This window comes from Rhinopithecus bieti, unplaced genomic scaffold, assembly GCF_001698545.2.
Source record: "Rhinopithecus bieti isolate Rb0 unplaced genomic scaffold, ASM169854v2 scaffold_12155, whole genome shotgun sequence".
Taxonomy (NCBI): Eukaryota; Metazoa; Chordata; class Mammalia; order Primates; family Cercopithecidae; genus Rhinopithecus; species Rhinopithecus bieti.
This window is the reverse complement of record NW_016807423.1, coordinates 2756169-2772863: the sequence shown is the minus strand read 5'-3', so window position 1 is coordinate 2772863 and position 16695 is coordinate 2756169. Positions and strand designations below refer to the sequence as shown.

General features: G+C 52.9%; 1 protein-coding gene across 12 annotated transcripts in view; it reads right to left on the bottom strand.

Moving 5' to 3' along the window:
- The window catches only part of ERI3 (ERI1 exoribonuclease family member 3), a 136212-nt gene that overhangs the window by 12172 nt on the left and 107345 nt on the right, over window positions 1–16695 (bottom strand). For 10 of the 12 annotated variants that reach the window (XM_017881848.1, XM_017881846.1, XM_017881853.1 and 7 more), the window contains one exon: window positions 15712–15811. The exons of 1 other annotated variant lie outside the window; for it this stretch is intronic. In XM_017881848.1, coding sequence (XP_017737337.1) covers window positions 15712–15811 — 100 coding nt within the window. Of the gene's footprint in view, window positions 1–2799; window positions 3015–15711; window positions 15812–16695 lie in introns of all 12 variants that reach the window. One more of the 12 variants, XR_001887293.1, reaches the window with a different exon arrangement.

The following is a 16695-nucleotide window of genomic DNA, read 5'->3' as shown; positions in this document are numbered from 1 at the left end:
GCCATTCTCCTGCCTCAGCCTCCCGAGTAGCTGGGACTACAGGCGCCCGCCACCTCCCCCGGCTGGTTTTTTGTATGTTTTAGTAGAGACGGGGTTTCATCGTATTAGCCAGGATGGTCTCGATCTCCTGACCTCATGATCCGCCCGTCTCGGCCTCCCAAAGTGCTGGGATTACAGGCTTGAGCCACCGCGCCCGGCCAAAAGTAGTCTTTTAACTAGGTACACACTGATTATTATACAGGGGTTCTATAATTATACAGGGGTTCTATAATTATACAGGGGTTCTATTTAGTGAAAAAGAAGGGAAAAGTCATAGTTTCTGTCCTAGCAACATAACTGACATGTCTGCCTTTGGAGCCTGGATTGCACAGTCCATTACTTTTCAGTCTTTTTCTTGCCAATCCTCAACTCTCTTATTCCCTTTTCCTTGTCACCCTTGCCTGGAAAAACCCAAAATCTGCCTTCTCCGTGCCTGCCACCTGGAGCGTGTGACTAGAGAAAATCCCAACCATATAGACTAGTGCCACTTACAAAATCAGAGTCATCAGCCTCAGTTGGGTATATAAAACTGCCCAGCCAGTCTCCAGTGCTCCTGATCAGTGTGCACTCTCTCTCCCTTCAGCCCTAGTGACAATTTCAAGTTTCTCTCCTTTCCACAAATCTCAAATCCCCTGCCCTCAATATCACCACAAACCCCTCACCCACACAAACAATCTTATCTTCTACTTCACAGAAGCCACATAGAAGCCACTCTTATGAGTCTGCCCCAGTCCTCTCATCCTGTCACAAGAGAGGGCCAAGCCTGATGTCACTTTTTTTTTTTTTTTTTTTTTGAGATGGAGTCTCGCTCTGTCGCCCAGGCTGGAGTGCAATGGTGTGGTCTCGGCTCACTGCAACCTCTGCCTCCCAGGTTCAAGCGATTCTCCTGCCTCAGCCTCCAGAGTAGCTGGGACTATAGGCTCTTGCCACCACGCCCTGCTAATTGCCTGATGTCACTTTCTAAGCCCATCCCTCCACTCCACCTGGGAAGGGTCCAACCCAGAATCCAGGCCTTTTCAGGGTCCTTACATTATTGAGTACTCCTATTTCCATTGATACAGCTTCACTTTTTTCTTCTGCATTGGCTCCTTCACATAAGCATGTAAATATATTAATTCTCTCCCATCTTGGGAGTAAACAAGTCTCCCTTTAACTCCCTTTTCCATTTGGCTAGTACCCAATCTCTCCTCCCTTTTAGAGGCAAACTTCAGAGTTGTTTACACTCAGTATCTTATTTTCTCATCTCCCGCCTTGCAATCTGATCACTGCTTTACCAACACTGCTTTCTCTAATGATCCCTATGACTCATGAGGATGAAGCTTTTCAGGTTTTGATTGATAGACAATTGGTGAACAGTTCACTCCTTAAAGCTCTCTTCCCTGGGCTTCAGTGACCCACCCTCACTTTCCATGCAATTCTCCTTGGTTCCTTTGAACACTCCCTTTCTTTTGATCACCTCTTAGATATGGGTGTTGCTCAGAACTGTCATTGGTCCTCTTCCCTTCTCACTCTCCTTCCCTGGGCAAACTTTCCCCTCCTGGAGCTTTAATTACCATATATTTTCCAATAATTTCTAGGAGCTTTAATTACCATATATTTTCCAATAATTTCTAGGAGTTTTAATTACCACATATTTTCCAATAATTTCTAAGTCCATATTCCCATTACCACCATCCTGGTCCAGCCCACCATCATCTCTCATCTAGGTAACGGCAGTGCCCCTGCCAATCTTTCTTCCATGGTGTCCTTTTAAACCACCAATCTGGTCATTTCACTCCCTGTCTTAAAACCCAGGCTGGGCGCGGCGGCTCAACGCCTGTAATTCCAGCACTTTGGGAGGCCAAGGTAGGCAAATCACGAGGTCAGGAGTTCGAGACCAGCCTGGCCAACATGGCAAAACCCCATCCCTACTAAAAATACAAAAAATTAGCTGGGTGTAGTGGCACCTGTAATCCCAGCTACTCAGGAGGCTGAGGCAGGAGAATCGCTTGAACCCAGGAGGCAGAGATTGCAGTGAGCCGAGATCACACTACTGCATTCCATCCCGGGCAACAGAGTGAGACGCTGTCTCAAAAAACAACAACAGCAACAACAAAAACAACAAACCCTTCAATGAACCTGGAGCAGAAAAAGGAGATTAATGGAAACACTGGTGAAATTAAAATAAGGCTTTTTTTTTGAGACAGGGTTTCTTTCTGTTGCCCAGGCTGGAGTGTAGTGGCATGATCTCGGCTCACTGCATCTCCACCTCCCAGGTTCAGGCCAGTCCCGTGCCTCAGCCTCCCAAGTAGCTGGGATTACAGGTATGTGCCACCACACCCGGCCTAATAAGCCCTTTAATGTAGCATAGTACCAATGTTAATTTTCTGGTACTGATAACTGTATTGTGATTATGTAAGATGTTAAAATGAGGGAAAGCTGGGTAAGGGATACATAGAAACTTTCCTACAAATATAAAATTAATTCAAAGTAAAAAGTTTAAAAGTCAAAAATTAAAACCACCACCACCAGCACCACCTCCAGTGGCTCCTCACCCCTCTCAGGACTGCTCAGCTAATCCCTATTAAGTTCAATATTGCCACCTTGCCTGACTCAGCTCCCAGTGCATCCCAACCCCTTTATAAAAGTCTGAGTCTGGACCTGTTTACATCTCTAGTCTCATCATTCCCACTCCCCTGTTGTACAGCCAAGTTCAGGCTCATTTGCCCCTTGAATTTTCAAATCCTCTGCCTTCTGCCTAGAAAACTCCCCACGTCTCACCTGGCTCATTGCCCTCGCGTCTCAGGACCCAGGATTGCTAGTGCTTCCTCTAGGTGCCTTCCCTCCATCCTGCCTTCATGTTAGGAACCTCTTCTGTGTGCTCCCACAGCAGCCAATTCTCCGCGTATTGTAACTGCCTCTCCTTCACCTCCTGCTAGACCATGAACTCTCTGAGGGCACAGATGTTATCCACAGAGACACTCAAGAAATATATACTGAAAAGAAGAAAGGAAGGACCAGAGGAAAAGAAAGAGGGGCAAGATTACAGGCAAACCAACTCCAGCCCTGACATTTGCCACCCAAAGCCTTGACATGCCCAGGACCTGAAACCCTGTCATGGTCTTTGTCTCCAGCTTCCAAAGCCCTGAAGGTTTCAGACCCTTCCCCACCTCCATTCCCTTCTAGCATCTTGGTTTCCCCAGGACTTTGCTGTGCAAGGAGACTGGCTGGGACCTGAGCTCTCATCTGTCTGGCCAGCCTGTCCTGCAAACCCAGGCAGCCAGGGGTGGCAGTGGTGGTGCTGGGGTGCCCCAGTCCTAGCCAATGATGCCCTGGAGAAAGGCCTAGCTATGCCTATGGTCTCCCGGAAGGGGGGATGCCCTCCCTAAGCCCTGTCCCACCTGGTAAATATTTCATCCTCAAGCTGCTCAGCTAATCCCTATTAATTTCAATACCGCCGCCTTGCCTGGCTCAGCTCCCAATGCATTATTTATCCCCTTTGTTTGTTTGTCGCTAACAGGTGGGCCCCAGCGGAGGCGCTGACTGGGGACAAGCCCACTCTATCACAGTGTGGCTGTGAATTAATCATGAGGACTAATGGGAACCACCTCAGCTCCAGGCACTTCCCTAGCTGCCTCCCCTGCCCTGGCACCCAGGGGTGGGCGAGGGCCATCTCAACTCAATTTAACTCAATTCAATACAGCACATTTTATTTACTATCTGCCTACACATGTCAGACACTGTGCTATGCTTTGGGGATATAAGCCAAATGAAACAGACATTTCTTGCCCTCAGGGAACTTGCAGTCTAGTGAGGGAGACAGGCATTAAACAACTTTCAAACAAATAATTTCTTAATTACAACTGTGATTAAATGCTATAAATGGGGAGAGCAAGGTGCTGAGAAAAAGTACATGGGGAGACGGGGACTTGATCAAGTCTAGGAGTCAGGGAAAGCATCCCCGAGGAAGCAAACTTTAAGCTGAGCTCTGAGGGATGAGGAGGAGTTAACTAGGTTGCGGGGTGGAAATATGGGGCTCTGGGGGAAAATAAAGCCACATGGGAAGGCAATGAGGTAAAAGGTGTGACAGGTTCCAAGAGATGAGGGAAGGGCGTGGAGTGTGGGGAGCAGGAGGAGACTGGCTTAAGGGGGACAGGAGAGGCCGGCAGAGGACAGAGGCTGAGTCTGTGCCCAAGTAGACAGGGGACTTCCCCTAAGCCAACAAGGCTCAGAGTGGGGACTCTCTTCTGCCAAAATGATCAAGCTGTCCTGATGGATCACCATGGAGCCCTCCTGAACACAGGATTTTCACTCACCACCTCCCAAACACACACTCCCACTACTTCTGCCGCCTTGAGCAACTGCTGATTTCTTGACCTTGTGCTTGTGGCCTTCTGAGGCTGTCCCTCGTGCTAGGCCCACCTCCTCCAGGGACTCCTGGAGTCCTACTTGCTCTTCTTGCCCACCCTTGAGGTGGTCAAGAGCATTAACCCTCAACTGTGCTGGTCAGGGGACTCAGGGGAGCGCCTGGCCCGGGGACTTGTGAGGAGACCTGCGTGAGCCTCTCAGCACCCTGCAGGCTTAGGTGCTTCCATGGAAAAACAGGGCTGGATCTGGCACCTCAACCCTGTGGTGGAACCAGGAACACGGCTGCGAACATTGACCTGCCTCAGCCAAAAGTGCTCACTTCACCTCCCACGAAGGAGCATCTCTCACCTCTGAAGCCCTAGTACTGGCCTGAGCACCCAGAAGACCTCAGCAAACATTTTCTGAATGAATGACTGAACACAGGGAAGGCTCCATCATCTCCCACAATGATCTCTTTCCCAGACACTTCCCTCAGAAACTTTTCTAGAAATTTAAATAGATGAAGGAGCAAATATGGGCCAAGGATTTTACAGTTCTTGCTTCCAGTGAGCCTGACAGTTAGGGGCCAGCATCAACCCCATTTTAAAGAGGAAGAAATAGAGACCCAGGATGGGGAACGACTTACCTAGTAACACTCAACCTTGAAGGCATGAGCCTTAAACAGAATGAGGTCAGCCCGGCTCCAGGCTCCAGCATATCCACAGATATGCTCCCTCTGTGGGCATTTCCCCAGGCACCCTAGCTCTCTAGAACAATCCTAAAAGGCATCTGGTTTATGAACTAGGTGCAGCTCTGCCAGGGCAGAGGCCTCACCGTGCACATGCTCAGGGTTTGTAATTCTATTCAAAGTGGCCACTTTGAAAATCCATATGTCTCCAGGCTCCCTGTACATCATGGTGTCAAGTCTTGGAGCAGAGGCATCCATCAGGGACTCCCGAAGGCCACGGTCTGCATGCCCACATGCCTGATCCCACCCACGTGCCTGGCCTTGGCTCCCGGCGGCCGGCAGCACTACCTTGTCCTGTGCACAGGCTCACTGTAGCCCTAGCCCATCTGCTTGGCCCTGTCTTACCCTGGCCTTAGACTCCTCCGGTTGCCCTGCCCCACCCCCACCCCAGAATACCTCCTTGGCCCTATCCGGCCTCTGCTCTTCTCTCTTGGAGCCAGGCAGCCAGCACGGAGGCAGCCTCGATAACTCGCTAACGTGCTGCCCATGCTGTTCTTAAAAATTTATGACTGTGCAACATGAAAAATCCGGCTGAGGAGCCATCATTAGCGGTGCTGCCTCCCTCCCCCACCAGAGCCACCCTCGTAAATTGAGATTTATGGCTGCGGCAGGCGGGGCGGGGGCGTGTGCAGGCAATGAGGATGTTGGAGGGGAGACAGGGAAAGACCAATGAGGCAGCCGCGGGGCCAGGGGCTCCCCCCTGCGGCAGCTCCGGTTTATCGCAGGCTGCAGTGATAATCCCTGCGGAGAATAAGGGGCCGGCCTGGGTGTCAGCGCAGCGCAGCGCTAGATCTCGCCTAGCAGTGGGATGGGACAGGTCGGGAGGGGCCTAAACCAATCACCGGCTCCTTTCGGTGTATAGGGCCAGATTTTGAGGTGCCAGGTTCCAAGCAAAGGCCTCTAGGGAGGAAGCATCATCGTTGGGGAGATCACAAGGCCTGGCCACCAGAGTCAGCTTCTCCCACTGGAGTCAGCTTCTCCCACCAGAAGCATCTGGGTTGGGCTGACTGTCCTATCCCAACCCAAGAGTGATGGGGAGGCAGGAAGGATGCCTAAGAGCCTCCTCTCCCCTTCCTCTGGTAAGATGGGTCCGTGGAAGGGATATTCAGAGCAAGAGTATAGGCCTGAACCCCATCACACAGCCTCCCCCGACAAAGGCCAGGCTGGGGCTGAAAGGAAAAGGAGGTGATCCCACAGCCTGCATCCACCCTGCAGGAGGAGGGGAGGAAGAGTCCCCTCCTCCTCCTCCCCTGCTCACTTAGCCCTGTCAGCCAGGCCATTATGAAATTGGGGTTTCATTTACAGACTAATTAAACATTACAGCTTGTTCACAATTACAACGCGGGGATGAGGGAGTAACTAATTACGGAAGAAATCAGCTAACATTTATCTCTGCTCCCACCCTCCCTCTCCCCACTGCTGCCCCCTCCCCCCCCAATCTAGCTTCTTCCCACTCCCTGGTCACTACCAACTCTCTAGGCTTATTTCCTAGGGTGGGAGACTGGAAGGGGCCTAGTAACCCCCAGCCCTGGACATAAGATCTAACTGCTATTCTTAGCTATTCTGGGAGAGGGGCTGAGAACTCAGGGCCCTGTGGCAGGGGACAGTAGGTGCTTTTGTGCAAGACCCTGTGGATATGGCCTGTGATGGTATACGTGTGGCTATGATATCTGGTGTGGGGGTCTGCTCTGGGGTGTGTGACAGTGCTGTGGGGCTGCGAGGCTCTACATTATCTCCATCTTGTAGCAAAAGGTCTTGATGCGACTGCTGCAAATCACTGTGTGATGGGATATGAGCGTGAATGAATCATGCCCTCAACCCTCAGCCCCAGGCCAGGACAGAAAAGAACTAAGCGGCTGCAGGAGGTGATGGTTAATGCAGGCCTGGGATATGGCCCTGAGAGCCCAGAGCCCAAATTCCCGCTGGGCGGCCCCATTCACTCTCCTGCCCCAGAAGCAAGAGGGGCAGGGTTACCCTGCCCTGGGACTCAGCTGGCCTGGCCTTGGCCTCTGGCCAGATGCCCACTCTGGGGCCCAAGGAACCTCCTGGGGGCCTGGGGTGCCCCCTGTGGGCAGGAGTCCTGGGGTCTGGCTGGCCTGCCGCAGGGTTTAATAATAGTAACAGTGAGTGTAAGCGCTTCCATCCTTCCTGCCTTTGGGCAGAAGAAGAAAGGAAAGAGGAGGGAGAGGAGGGAGTGGAGGGAGCCAGCTGAAGGGAGGCTTTGAGGCCTCAGAACTCACATCAAACGGCAGGATCTGGGCCTAATTGTCTGACCCCTGCCCCTGCCTTCAATCAGCTCTGCGGCTCCCTGCCCGCCCCTTGCCTAACTAGCAGCCATGTTCTCCTCATTAGGACAAGCTCCCCTTGCACACATGTCCCCGGACATGTCCCCAGCACTCCCAGCTCCCAGCCCTGCCTGGTGGGAGGGTACAGCAGGGACCTAGTTTTGGAGGGGCCTCTGGGACAGCTATACCCTCAGCCACCACAGCAGGCTGGCTTGGGCAACCCCAGCCCCTCTCCTTGAGCTACATGGGCCTGGAGGCCGTATGCTGGGACACACTCCTGGGCTGGCTCAGCTGCTGGGTACATTCTGTCCTCTGTGTGTCCTTCTTGCTACAGCCCAACTGTCTCAGACACACAGCTTCTGAAAGCAGGGCCTGTTTGATTCCAGTCCCCTTTGGCCTGGTTCAGCCTGGCTTGGGCTGGTTTAGCCTAGCAGGAGGTCTGAGTCAGGGTCTGTGTTCACAGGCTAGTAGCTGAATGAACTTCTCTGCCTACGGTACAAGGATGGCTCTTTTAAATGGATCCAGGCGTGGTGACATGTTGCGTGTCTGCAGCTGGTGGAATGGCAGGAAAGCTGTACTCATGGTGGTGAAGAACTCCAACCCTAGACTAGGAGAGATCTGTGTTCAAATTCCTGCTCTCTCACTTCCTTGCTGAGCAGCTCTCAGTCATGACAACCTTCTGGAGCCTCAGTTTCCTCATATCCAGTAGAGATGACAGCCTTTATTACGGGGTTTGAGAATTCAGTGACAGAACAGATATAAAGCCCTCTGTACTAATACCTGGCACTCAGCAAACAAAGAATGACACTGGTGTGATTCAGACCAGGCCAAATTCCCCTCTCTGCAGGCCACAGGCCCCACTTTGCCCAGTGGGGCCTAGGCCTGGTCAGTAGTGTCCAGGATGGGAGAAGCTAAGAGGAAGGGTCCAGAACCCTGCAGAAGGAGAGGGGCAGCCCCAGGGGGCACAGCTAATGCCGACGACAGAGCACCTATGCTGGAGCCAAAGCATAGGGAGGGATGTCCCACAGTAGTTGCAGGTGGAGGGGCAGAGCCAAGCTTAAGGAATGTCAGCTGGCATGAGGTCAGATGGGGTGGGCCAGCAGGGCTGGTCCATGAGGTATGGATTGCCCCATGAGTACTGTGGGCCTGAAAGGAGGGGCTGCTGTGAACGCCACTGGAGTGAAGGCTGTCTGTGCCGCTCTAGGGACTGATTCTCAGGGTACCAGGGACTGGGGGAGGGGCTGGCCTGGTCTGGGCCCTGACATTGTCTCTCACCTTAAACCAGTGGTAATGACTTGCAAATATTGATGAAAACACAAACTACAGAGATTGTGTTTTTCGGGGAGTGAAGGTGGGGAGAGGGGATAAGGAGGAAAATAAACTGAAATGAAGTCCGGTTATCTCCCATCTGTGGCTGCTCCTAATCCCTCAGCCCAAAGGAATCCAATGCAGTCCCTTATCTGCCCTGTCAATCACTCAATCACCGCCCAGTGCTTGGTGGGCACCGCACGCCCTCACACACACTCAAACACATGCTCACACATGCACACACACGCACACACTCCAGTGACTCTTGCTCTAACACTCCCGCCCACCCCCAGCCCATTACTCCTCTGAGTAGGAGCAGCCAGCACGCGGGTCCTGCCAGATGGATGTAATTTGCATAATATCAGCAGCGGAGGCTGCAAGATCACCAGGGGTCAGGGCGCTGACATCCCCACACAGTCTATCTGCAAGTGCTAATTTGGCCGGCATTGATCTGTCTTTCTGATTTCTTTGTCATTTAAGTCTGCGATGGTTTGACAGGAGATACAGAGAGAGACAAGGGGAGATGAGGCCGGGGCCTGGGGCTAGGAAGGTGGGGAAACAAAGATTGTACTTCCTGAAGAATCAAACACACAGAATACATACATACATACATACATACAGGAGAACCTTCCTCCATCCATCTGTCCATCAACTCACCCATCCATCTAGCCATTCTTCCATCTATGGTTGCTACTGAAGAGTAGTCTGGTGTCTGGCAAGAACCAATTCCTCAGATGTCTCTGGGGCTCCAAGGGGGTCAGCTCAGGGAGGAAGGAGCCAGCACCCTCTCCCAAGGCACTATCCAGGCAGGCCAGTGCAGACCCTGTCAATGACGGGGGAGTTAACCCTTCTCATGACCATCCACCTCCCTGGCTTCTCCTGTTCTTAGGTCCACACCAGAAAGAACTGGATGGGAGGGGGCAGTAGTGTTGGGGAAGCAAACATTCCACTGTGCTCTGCCCTTCCCCATAAGGCAGCTGGGCTGACTCCTCCCCTCCCAGCCCTGAAGGTGGCCAAAGCTAGGGGAAGCGGGCAAGGTACCTCTCTGGGACAAATGGGGAGAAGGATATCAAAGTCTGTAGAGGTCTCGCATCAATGCATCACCACTCAGATCATCTGAAGCCCAGAAGACTCCACGAATCTTGCTAATTCTGAGGCTCTCTAGCTGAGCCAGAAAGTCCCACATCCTATCAGATCTAAATGCTACCTCCTGAACCCTCAGCCAAGGTCCTCACATTCTTCCTTGCCTTGGGTGGGGGGTCCCCCACAGGAATGGGGACACTGCCAGGCTAGATGTCATGGAGAAAGGGGATGGGAGGAGAAGACTGCAGCTCTGGGAAGCAAGAACCCTCTGCAGAGAGGTGGACATGGTCATTCTGTCAAGGGATGCAGAGGGGCTTGAGGCTTCCCAGAGGTGCAAGGCCCCCTCCCCCAGGCCACAGTGGCTCTATCTTGGTACCACCCCCTTTCCTTGCCTATGGCAGCAGGAATAGGGTGATCAGAAGGAACTCCCTGCTGGGCAAGAGGGGGGCTGGCGTTTGGTGTGTGCTAATCCCGGGCCCGAGGTCTTCAGAGGGACCCGGGAAACTTCAAGGAGGCAAGGCAAAGCTGTACTGCAGACGAGCTCATTAGCCAGCACCCCCCACCCCCCCAACGAGGAGGAGGGCGGGCAGCCCAGTGAGCGCGGCGGCAGAGGCGGCAGAGAAAAGGCTGTCACTGTCCTTTCTTCCTTTTGGTACAAGCGTCTCCCTGAGCCGACGATTCTCCCGCAGTGACACCTCTCATGGGCACTAATGAGATCCATGTCACAGAGCTAATGCGTTCTGACTGGACTCTTGATAGACACCCCACTCCTTCAGGGGAGACCACAGGCCAGCCCACTGCCCCACTGGGGGCCAGGCCCCCACCCTGCCACCTTCCAGCCCAGCTCTCTTGCCAAACAGTTCTGGGTAGCAAGCTCTTGAGAGTCCACTTGGTTTCTGGCCATGCCACCTGTACCACAAGCCTCACCGGGATCCTTCTCCATCCCAGAGCAGAGGGGCCAAGCTCCTAGGCAGGACCACCCAGCCAGGAATCAGGGAAGGTTCCAGTTACTCTCCTAGCCAGCTGAAACCAGCAGTAGTCTGTGGGGCCTCCAAGTTACAATAGCAGGTGAGATTTTACTGACATTTCCTGTGCAGATTTCCAAAAAAGAAGGGAAGGAGGCCCAGGCCCTGCCCTTAGAGAACCCAAGTACGTAAGGCCAGATCATTAGCTCTGACAAATTATAATAGGGCCCAAGTGTGTGTTTTGAACACTCATACTGGGAGGGCCAGGCAAGATTCCCGGAGGAGGTGGCCCCTGGAAGATTAGCAGAATTTTCCTGGGCCATGAGGCAAAGAGAGAACTGAAATCACAAAGAACCGTCAGGGCCAGAAGGAGGTCAGATGCCAACAATTGCAGGTCCCTGGCTCAGGGAGACTGCAGCAGCAGAGAGGGAGTGGTGATGCTGCCTCTGCTTTCTTCCTCAGCTGCTGCTACTGAAGCTCTGCTCAGGCCTGCATGTTTCACTTGACGCTGAGGGAAATGAGGGAAGCGAGCTTGTTTTCTTCCACATCGTCTCTATTGGTAGCGCAAAGCCCAATACCAAAAGGGTGCTTCATACTTCCGCAGTGATAACACAGGCTCTGCACTCAGATGGGCTTGGGTTTGAATCCTGGCTCCTCAACCAACTGGCTGTGTGACCTTAGGCAGTTCACTTCACTGAGCCTCAGTTTCTTCATCTATAAAATGGGAATGATGATGCTTGCCGTCATAAGACTGTTGTGAAAACTGAATTAGTTAATATAAAGTGCTTCCAACTAATGTGAGTGCTTACTGCCCCTTTGCTGAAATGAATGAAGGACCACTCAGCAGTCCCCTGTGGAGGCTGCCCTCCCTCAGAGCCTGTGGTCCAAACCAAGGATGCTGACAGAGACCATCGGCAGCCCTGGAGTCGGCAGTTCTAGATGCATGCAGGCCCTACTCACCACAACTTGCTCTGGCACCAGGCTGTTCACCAGGCTTCCAAGGCAAAATCCACTACCGCAGAAGGAAGTGCCCTCCCCTGACTATGACGTCACGCTGACAAGCCTCCAGCAGCCTTTCTGCCCAGGGCTGCACCACCTCCGTACCCTCCTTGGCCATCCCTAAACCCGACTTCACCCTCAGTCCCCAGGGCCAAGCCCACAACTCCACTTGTGAGCTCTGTGGGGGCAGAGCACTGTGTCTGCCATTGTTACCAATACATTTCTAGCACCTACCATGGTTCCTGATGTATGGTAGGTCCAAGATAGTGTGTAGGGAATGAAAGAAAGTTTTACCTGGTGTCCTACCTCTATTTCCAGGGCCGATGCACTCTTGCTTACCTTGCTGCCCCCCCGCTTTCAGCCTCCCTGTCTGCAGTCTGTCCTCACTAGTCCTTCCCCTATAAACTATGAGCATCCTCTGACTGAAGCCAACACTGACCATGTAACTCCCCTGGCCAAAACACTCCTACAGCATGCACAACCACCCTAGTAGCCCTCTCCCCTACGGCCTGAGCCCCTTCCCCACACCCGTCACCCCAAGCCTGCCTCTGTGCTCTCTCAGCACCTTCACACCACCCATGCCACACTCCTGTGGCACTGCAGGAGGACTGAGCAGACCCTGGACATGGCTCAGCTGTGGGATCCGCAGCACCCTTGCCTGGCAGCCACCCAATGCTGCCTCACCCCCCACCAGCCAATACACATACCACTCCCCATTCCAAGCTGGCAGCTCCTCACACAGTTAATTAGCACCATGTCACTAAGGACCAGCCTGAGTGGCCAGTGACAGGAGCTGACCTCTGACCCCCAGGGCTAGGAAGCAGTCCACATCAAACTCTTACAGCGCGACCCTTTTAGCACGCACAGTAACTCGGGGCATCGCCAGCTGAAGCTCATTAAAGCTGTCTCTTTGGTGCGAGGGCCATTAACCTCACTGCTCAAAACCCACGCCTCCCCTTCCCCGCCTCTCCCAGCCCAATTAATGCCCTATATCCTCCCTCCCTTCCAAGCACCCTCACCCACACCTCAGAGCCAGCCTGGAGGTGGCAGGGCAGCCCTCTTCATTCAAAGACTACAAAGACCAAGTGTAAAGAAGCCCAGTATCCTGGGGAGCCCCTGGTGCTGGCAACAGAGGAGGGAGCCCCTTTAGCCCCACAGTGTGCCCAGCACTGCATGAACACTTTCCCAGGGGACTCACTGAGCCTTCCCAACAACCCAGAGAGGCAGATGGCACTGTCCTTCATCTACGGTCACAGGGTTCTGGGTGGAAGAACCAGAACTACTTCTGGCTCCAAAGCCCTTACTCCATTGTCACTCAGAGCCTTGGGCTGCCCCATGGGGCCCACCCAGATAAAGAAACCACCTTCTCTGAAAAAGCAGGGGATACCTCAGAGGTCCTAACCTAGGGTCAACAGGTGAACAGACAACAGAGGCATTGCTGAGTCTCAAGAAGCACAGAGTGGGAACAAGGAACCCCTTCTTCTCAAACACACACCCTGGGACAGATGATAGAAGGGGCACCCAGATAAAGTATATGTGGGGTGCATTAACCTTGGCTGTCCCTAGCCCCCAGCCAGTTCTTCCTTCAGTGGACCAACGCAAGTCTTCTCACTGGTCCTCTTTGGTTCCTCCCTTTCCCATCACTCTTTCATTGATTCATTTACTCACCTACTCATTCATTCAACCACCCACATGCATTTATTGAGCACCTACTAAGAACTAGTTTTGTGCAACAGAAACTGCCTCATTGATTCTGAATCAGAGCTTTGATCACATCATTCTCTCACTCACAAACTTCCTATGTCTCCTCAAAACTGCAGGAAAAGTCCACACCCTTTAACCAGGCATTCAAGGCCCTGCTTACGTCTCTGATTATTTTCTTTTCTTTTTTTTTTTTTTTTTTGAGGCGGAGTCTCGCTCTGTCGCCCGGACTGGAGTGCAGTGGCCAGATCTCAGCTCACTGCAAGCTCCGCCTCCCGGGTTTACGCCATTCTCCTGCCTCAGCCTCCCGAGTAGCTGGGACTACAGGCGCCCACCACCTCGCCCGGCTAGTTTTGTATTTTAGTAGAGACGGGGTTTCACCGTGTTAGCCAGGATGGTCTCGATCTCCTGACCTCGTGATCCACCCGTCTCGGCCTCCCAAAGTGCTGGGATTACAGGCTTGAGCCACCGCGCCCGGCCAGTCTCTGATTATTTTCTAACTGTTTCCTAACCCAAATTTGCCACTCCAGTCATGGGAAGCTTCTTGTAGGTGTCTGAACTTGTCCTCAGCACACTGGGTTTCTCATGCCCACAGGCCTTTCTACTGAGTCCTCCTATCTAAAATACCCTCCCCCCATTTTTCTGACTACCAAACTCCTATTTATCTTTCAAAGATTCCAATTCAAGTGTCCTCTTCTCTAGGAAACTTCCTGCTGACCTCCCAGGCATATTACCCTGCTGGGTTTGGCATCTTCTCTAGATTGTTTGGAAAATATCTATGAGAGGGAACATCAGTTATGGTGGAGTACCCCCAGTTCCCCAGGCCTGTTGGTCACTTCCTCTTAGCCTGGACCCTGGGAAACCCTTGAGATGTCCCAACAAGAATATAGGGACATCCCTCCTGGGGTGAGATGCCCCCATATCACTACCTCTTAGTGAGAGGTAACTGAAGAAGTAGAAGCTACTTGGCAACTAAGGAGAGGGAAAACCACCTTTGGGGCAACCCATGTATTTTCTATCACAGCCCTTAGTACCCTGGGTGGCAAGCACCTATTTCAGGCAAGTCCCTGTCTCTTCCCAGGATGTGAGCTCACTGAGAACAGAAACTTGTACTCAGTGTGCCCAGCATCCACAAGGCACCAGTCAATGTCTGGAATGGATAAACGGTCTACTTTGAAGGAGGTGACTGGGTCCTTCGGACCTGGTATTATCTCTCCAGTACCCCCAACAATGATGCGACCCCAAAGGCTCACAGGTTGTGGTAATGTCAGAGCACTGCCCAGAGACACTCTGGCTCTTTCCCACTTGGAATAAGGCCTATGCCTGGTCAGGTGCCCCACCTGAGAGCATGTGCATGCACACATGTGCATATGCAAACAAAATAAGATACACAGAAGTGAACAGACACACCTGACAGATACAGAGACTGGCAGCTGCTTCCACACAGACTCATGCCCTCAGAAAAATACAGATACACTGTTAACACGCTCCCCAACAGACATGTATAATCATGGACACATTATACTCTCAGTCTGACACAGAGACCTACAGCTAAAGGTGTCACACATATGCAGACACACAGATACAGATATGTATTCATACTGATAGATCAGAAACTAACAGAGCCTCCAACTGCCTGGAATCGTAGCCACTCCAGTTCCCTTCCAAACAAGAATCCCCCTGAGGGTATACCCCCATTTGGTACCCCAAGTGGCCCCCCTCAACCCAGGCACCGCTCAATGGAGGCTGCTGCTCCTGCGGGGGAGTCAATACCCTGTGGACAGAGTCATCGGTCAGAAGGACCCCGACTAATTAAAAGCTGGTGAGGTTTAAATAATTCATCTCCTTAACTCCCATTGATCGTCCAGTTTAGTGGCCACAGACTTGAAACAATATTAAACAGCCTCCTCCAGCTCCATGGGGGGTGGGTAAGCTGACATGTCCCCACCCACTGAGGACATTGCCCACTAGAGATGCAGCCAGTGAGGGGGGACTTTGGCCTGAGTCCAAGGCCACCTGTGACTCACCAAAAGCCCAGACCCAGCCTCCTCCAAAACACCACTTTGAGTGGTGCCTTCCAGTGGTCCCATTCAGTAATTTTCTCATTCCACCCGCCTTCTGCCATCCCCCCAGCTATGTAGAGAGCCCTGTTAGGGCACTGAATGAGCCATGGAAACTCTCTGTGTGCCTGGGGACTGGGGCATGCGGGCAAGGGACGATGGATGGAGCTGCCGGGGGAATATGCGAAGGGACTGACCAATGCCGCTGTGGGGCCGGCCTATGTGTTGCAGGCTGAGGCCCTTGTTCATGTCTAGAAGTCCATTCTTGGGCCAGCAGCCCATGGCGAAGCTGTAAGCCTGGAAGACAGGAGGCAAGTGGTTAACGGAGGCCCTGACCCTCTGAACCAACCCCACTCACAAGGTCTTCCCCCCGACCCCCAAATCTTTCCAACAAGGAATTCCTCTCACAATGCCATCTCGTGAGAATCCCTTCTCCACCCAGGTCCTCCCCCGACCCAGCAGAAAGTCCCTTCCTTCTCCAGAGTGCCCTTTCTCCTGGGCTTCTCCCCATCTGAGTCCCTGGCCCTCACCGGGTGCCCCTCACCAGGACTCTTCTCTAAGGAGTTCCCGTTCACTAGGCTCCTCCTTCTCAGGAGCCCTCCTCTCACAAGGGCACACCTGTACCATGCACCCCTCCTTAGGATCCCCCCTTTCCAGAGCTCCCAGCACTTCGCTGGGCCCCCTCCTCACAGTACTACTGTTCACAAAGACTGGCCTCAGGCAGGACCTTGGAAACCAGCACATCCAAACTGCACTCCACAGACAGAAATGTTGAAGTGACAGCTGGCTAGCAAGGTGCCATGGTCAAGGTGCTTTTGACCACAAGCAGGCCAGGCTATGGAAGGCTCTGGGAGTTTTGTGGGGGCTCAACTGAGGAGAGGAGTAAGGTCACTTGGTCAACTCAAGCAGCTGGGAGGGGAGTACATGGGGCGTGTGTGTGTGTGTGTGTGTGTGTGTGTGACTGTGTATGTGTGTGTGGTGGGGGGAGCAGATGCTCTGAAGGTCAAGTGCTCACTTATGCATATTCAAAGCGGCCACCCATCGATCTGTACTTAATTGTTTTCCTGGGGTTGGGGAAGGAAGTGCTGGGGGCATCGATCTGCTCAGGCCCCAGCACTCCACTGCCTCCCCCTCCATCCCCTTCCCTCACCACCTGGCTGCCAGCAACCTCCACCTGGGGG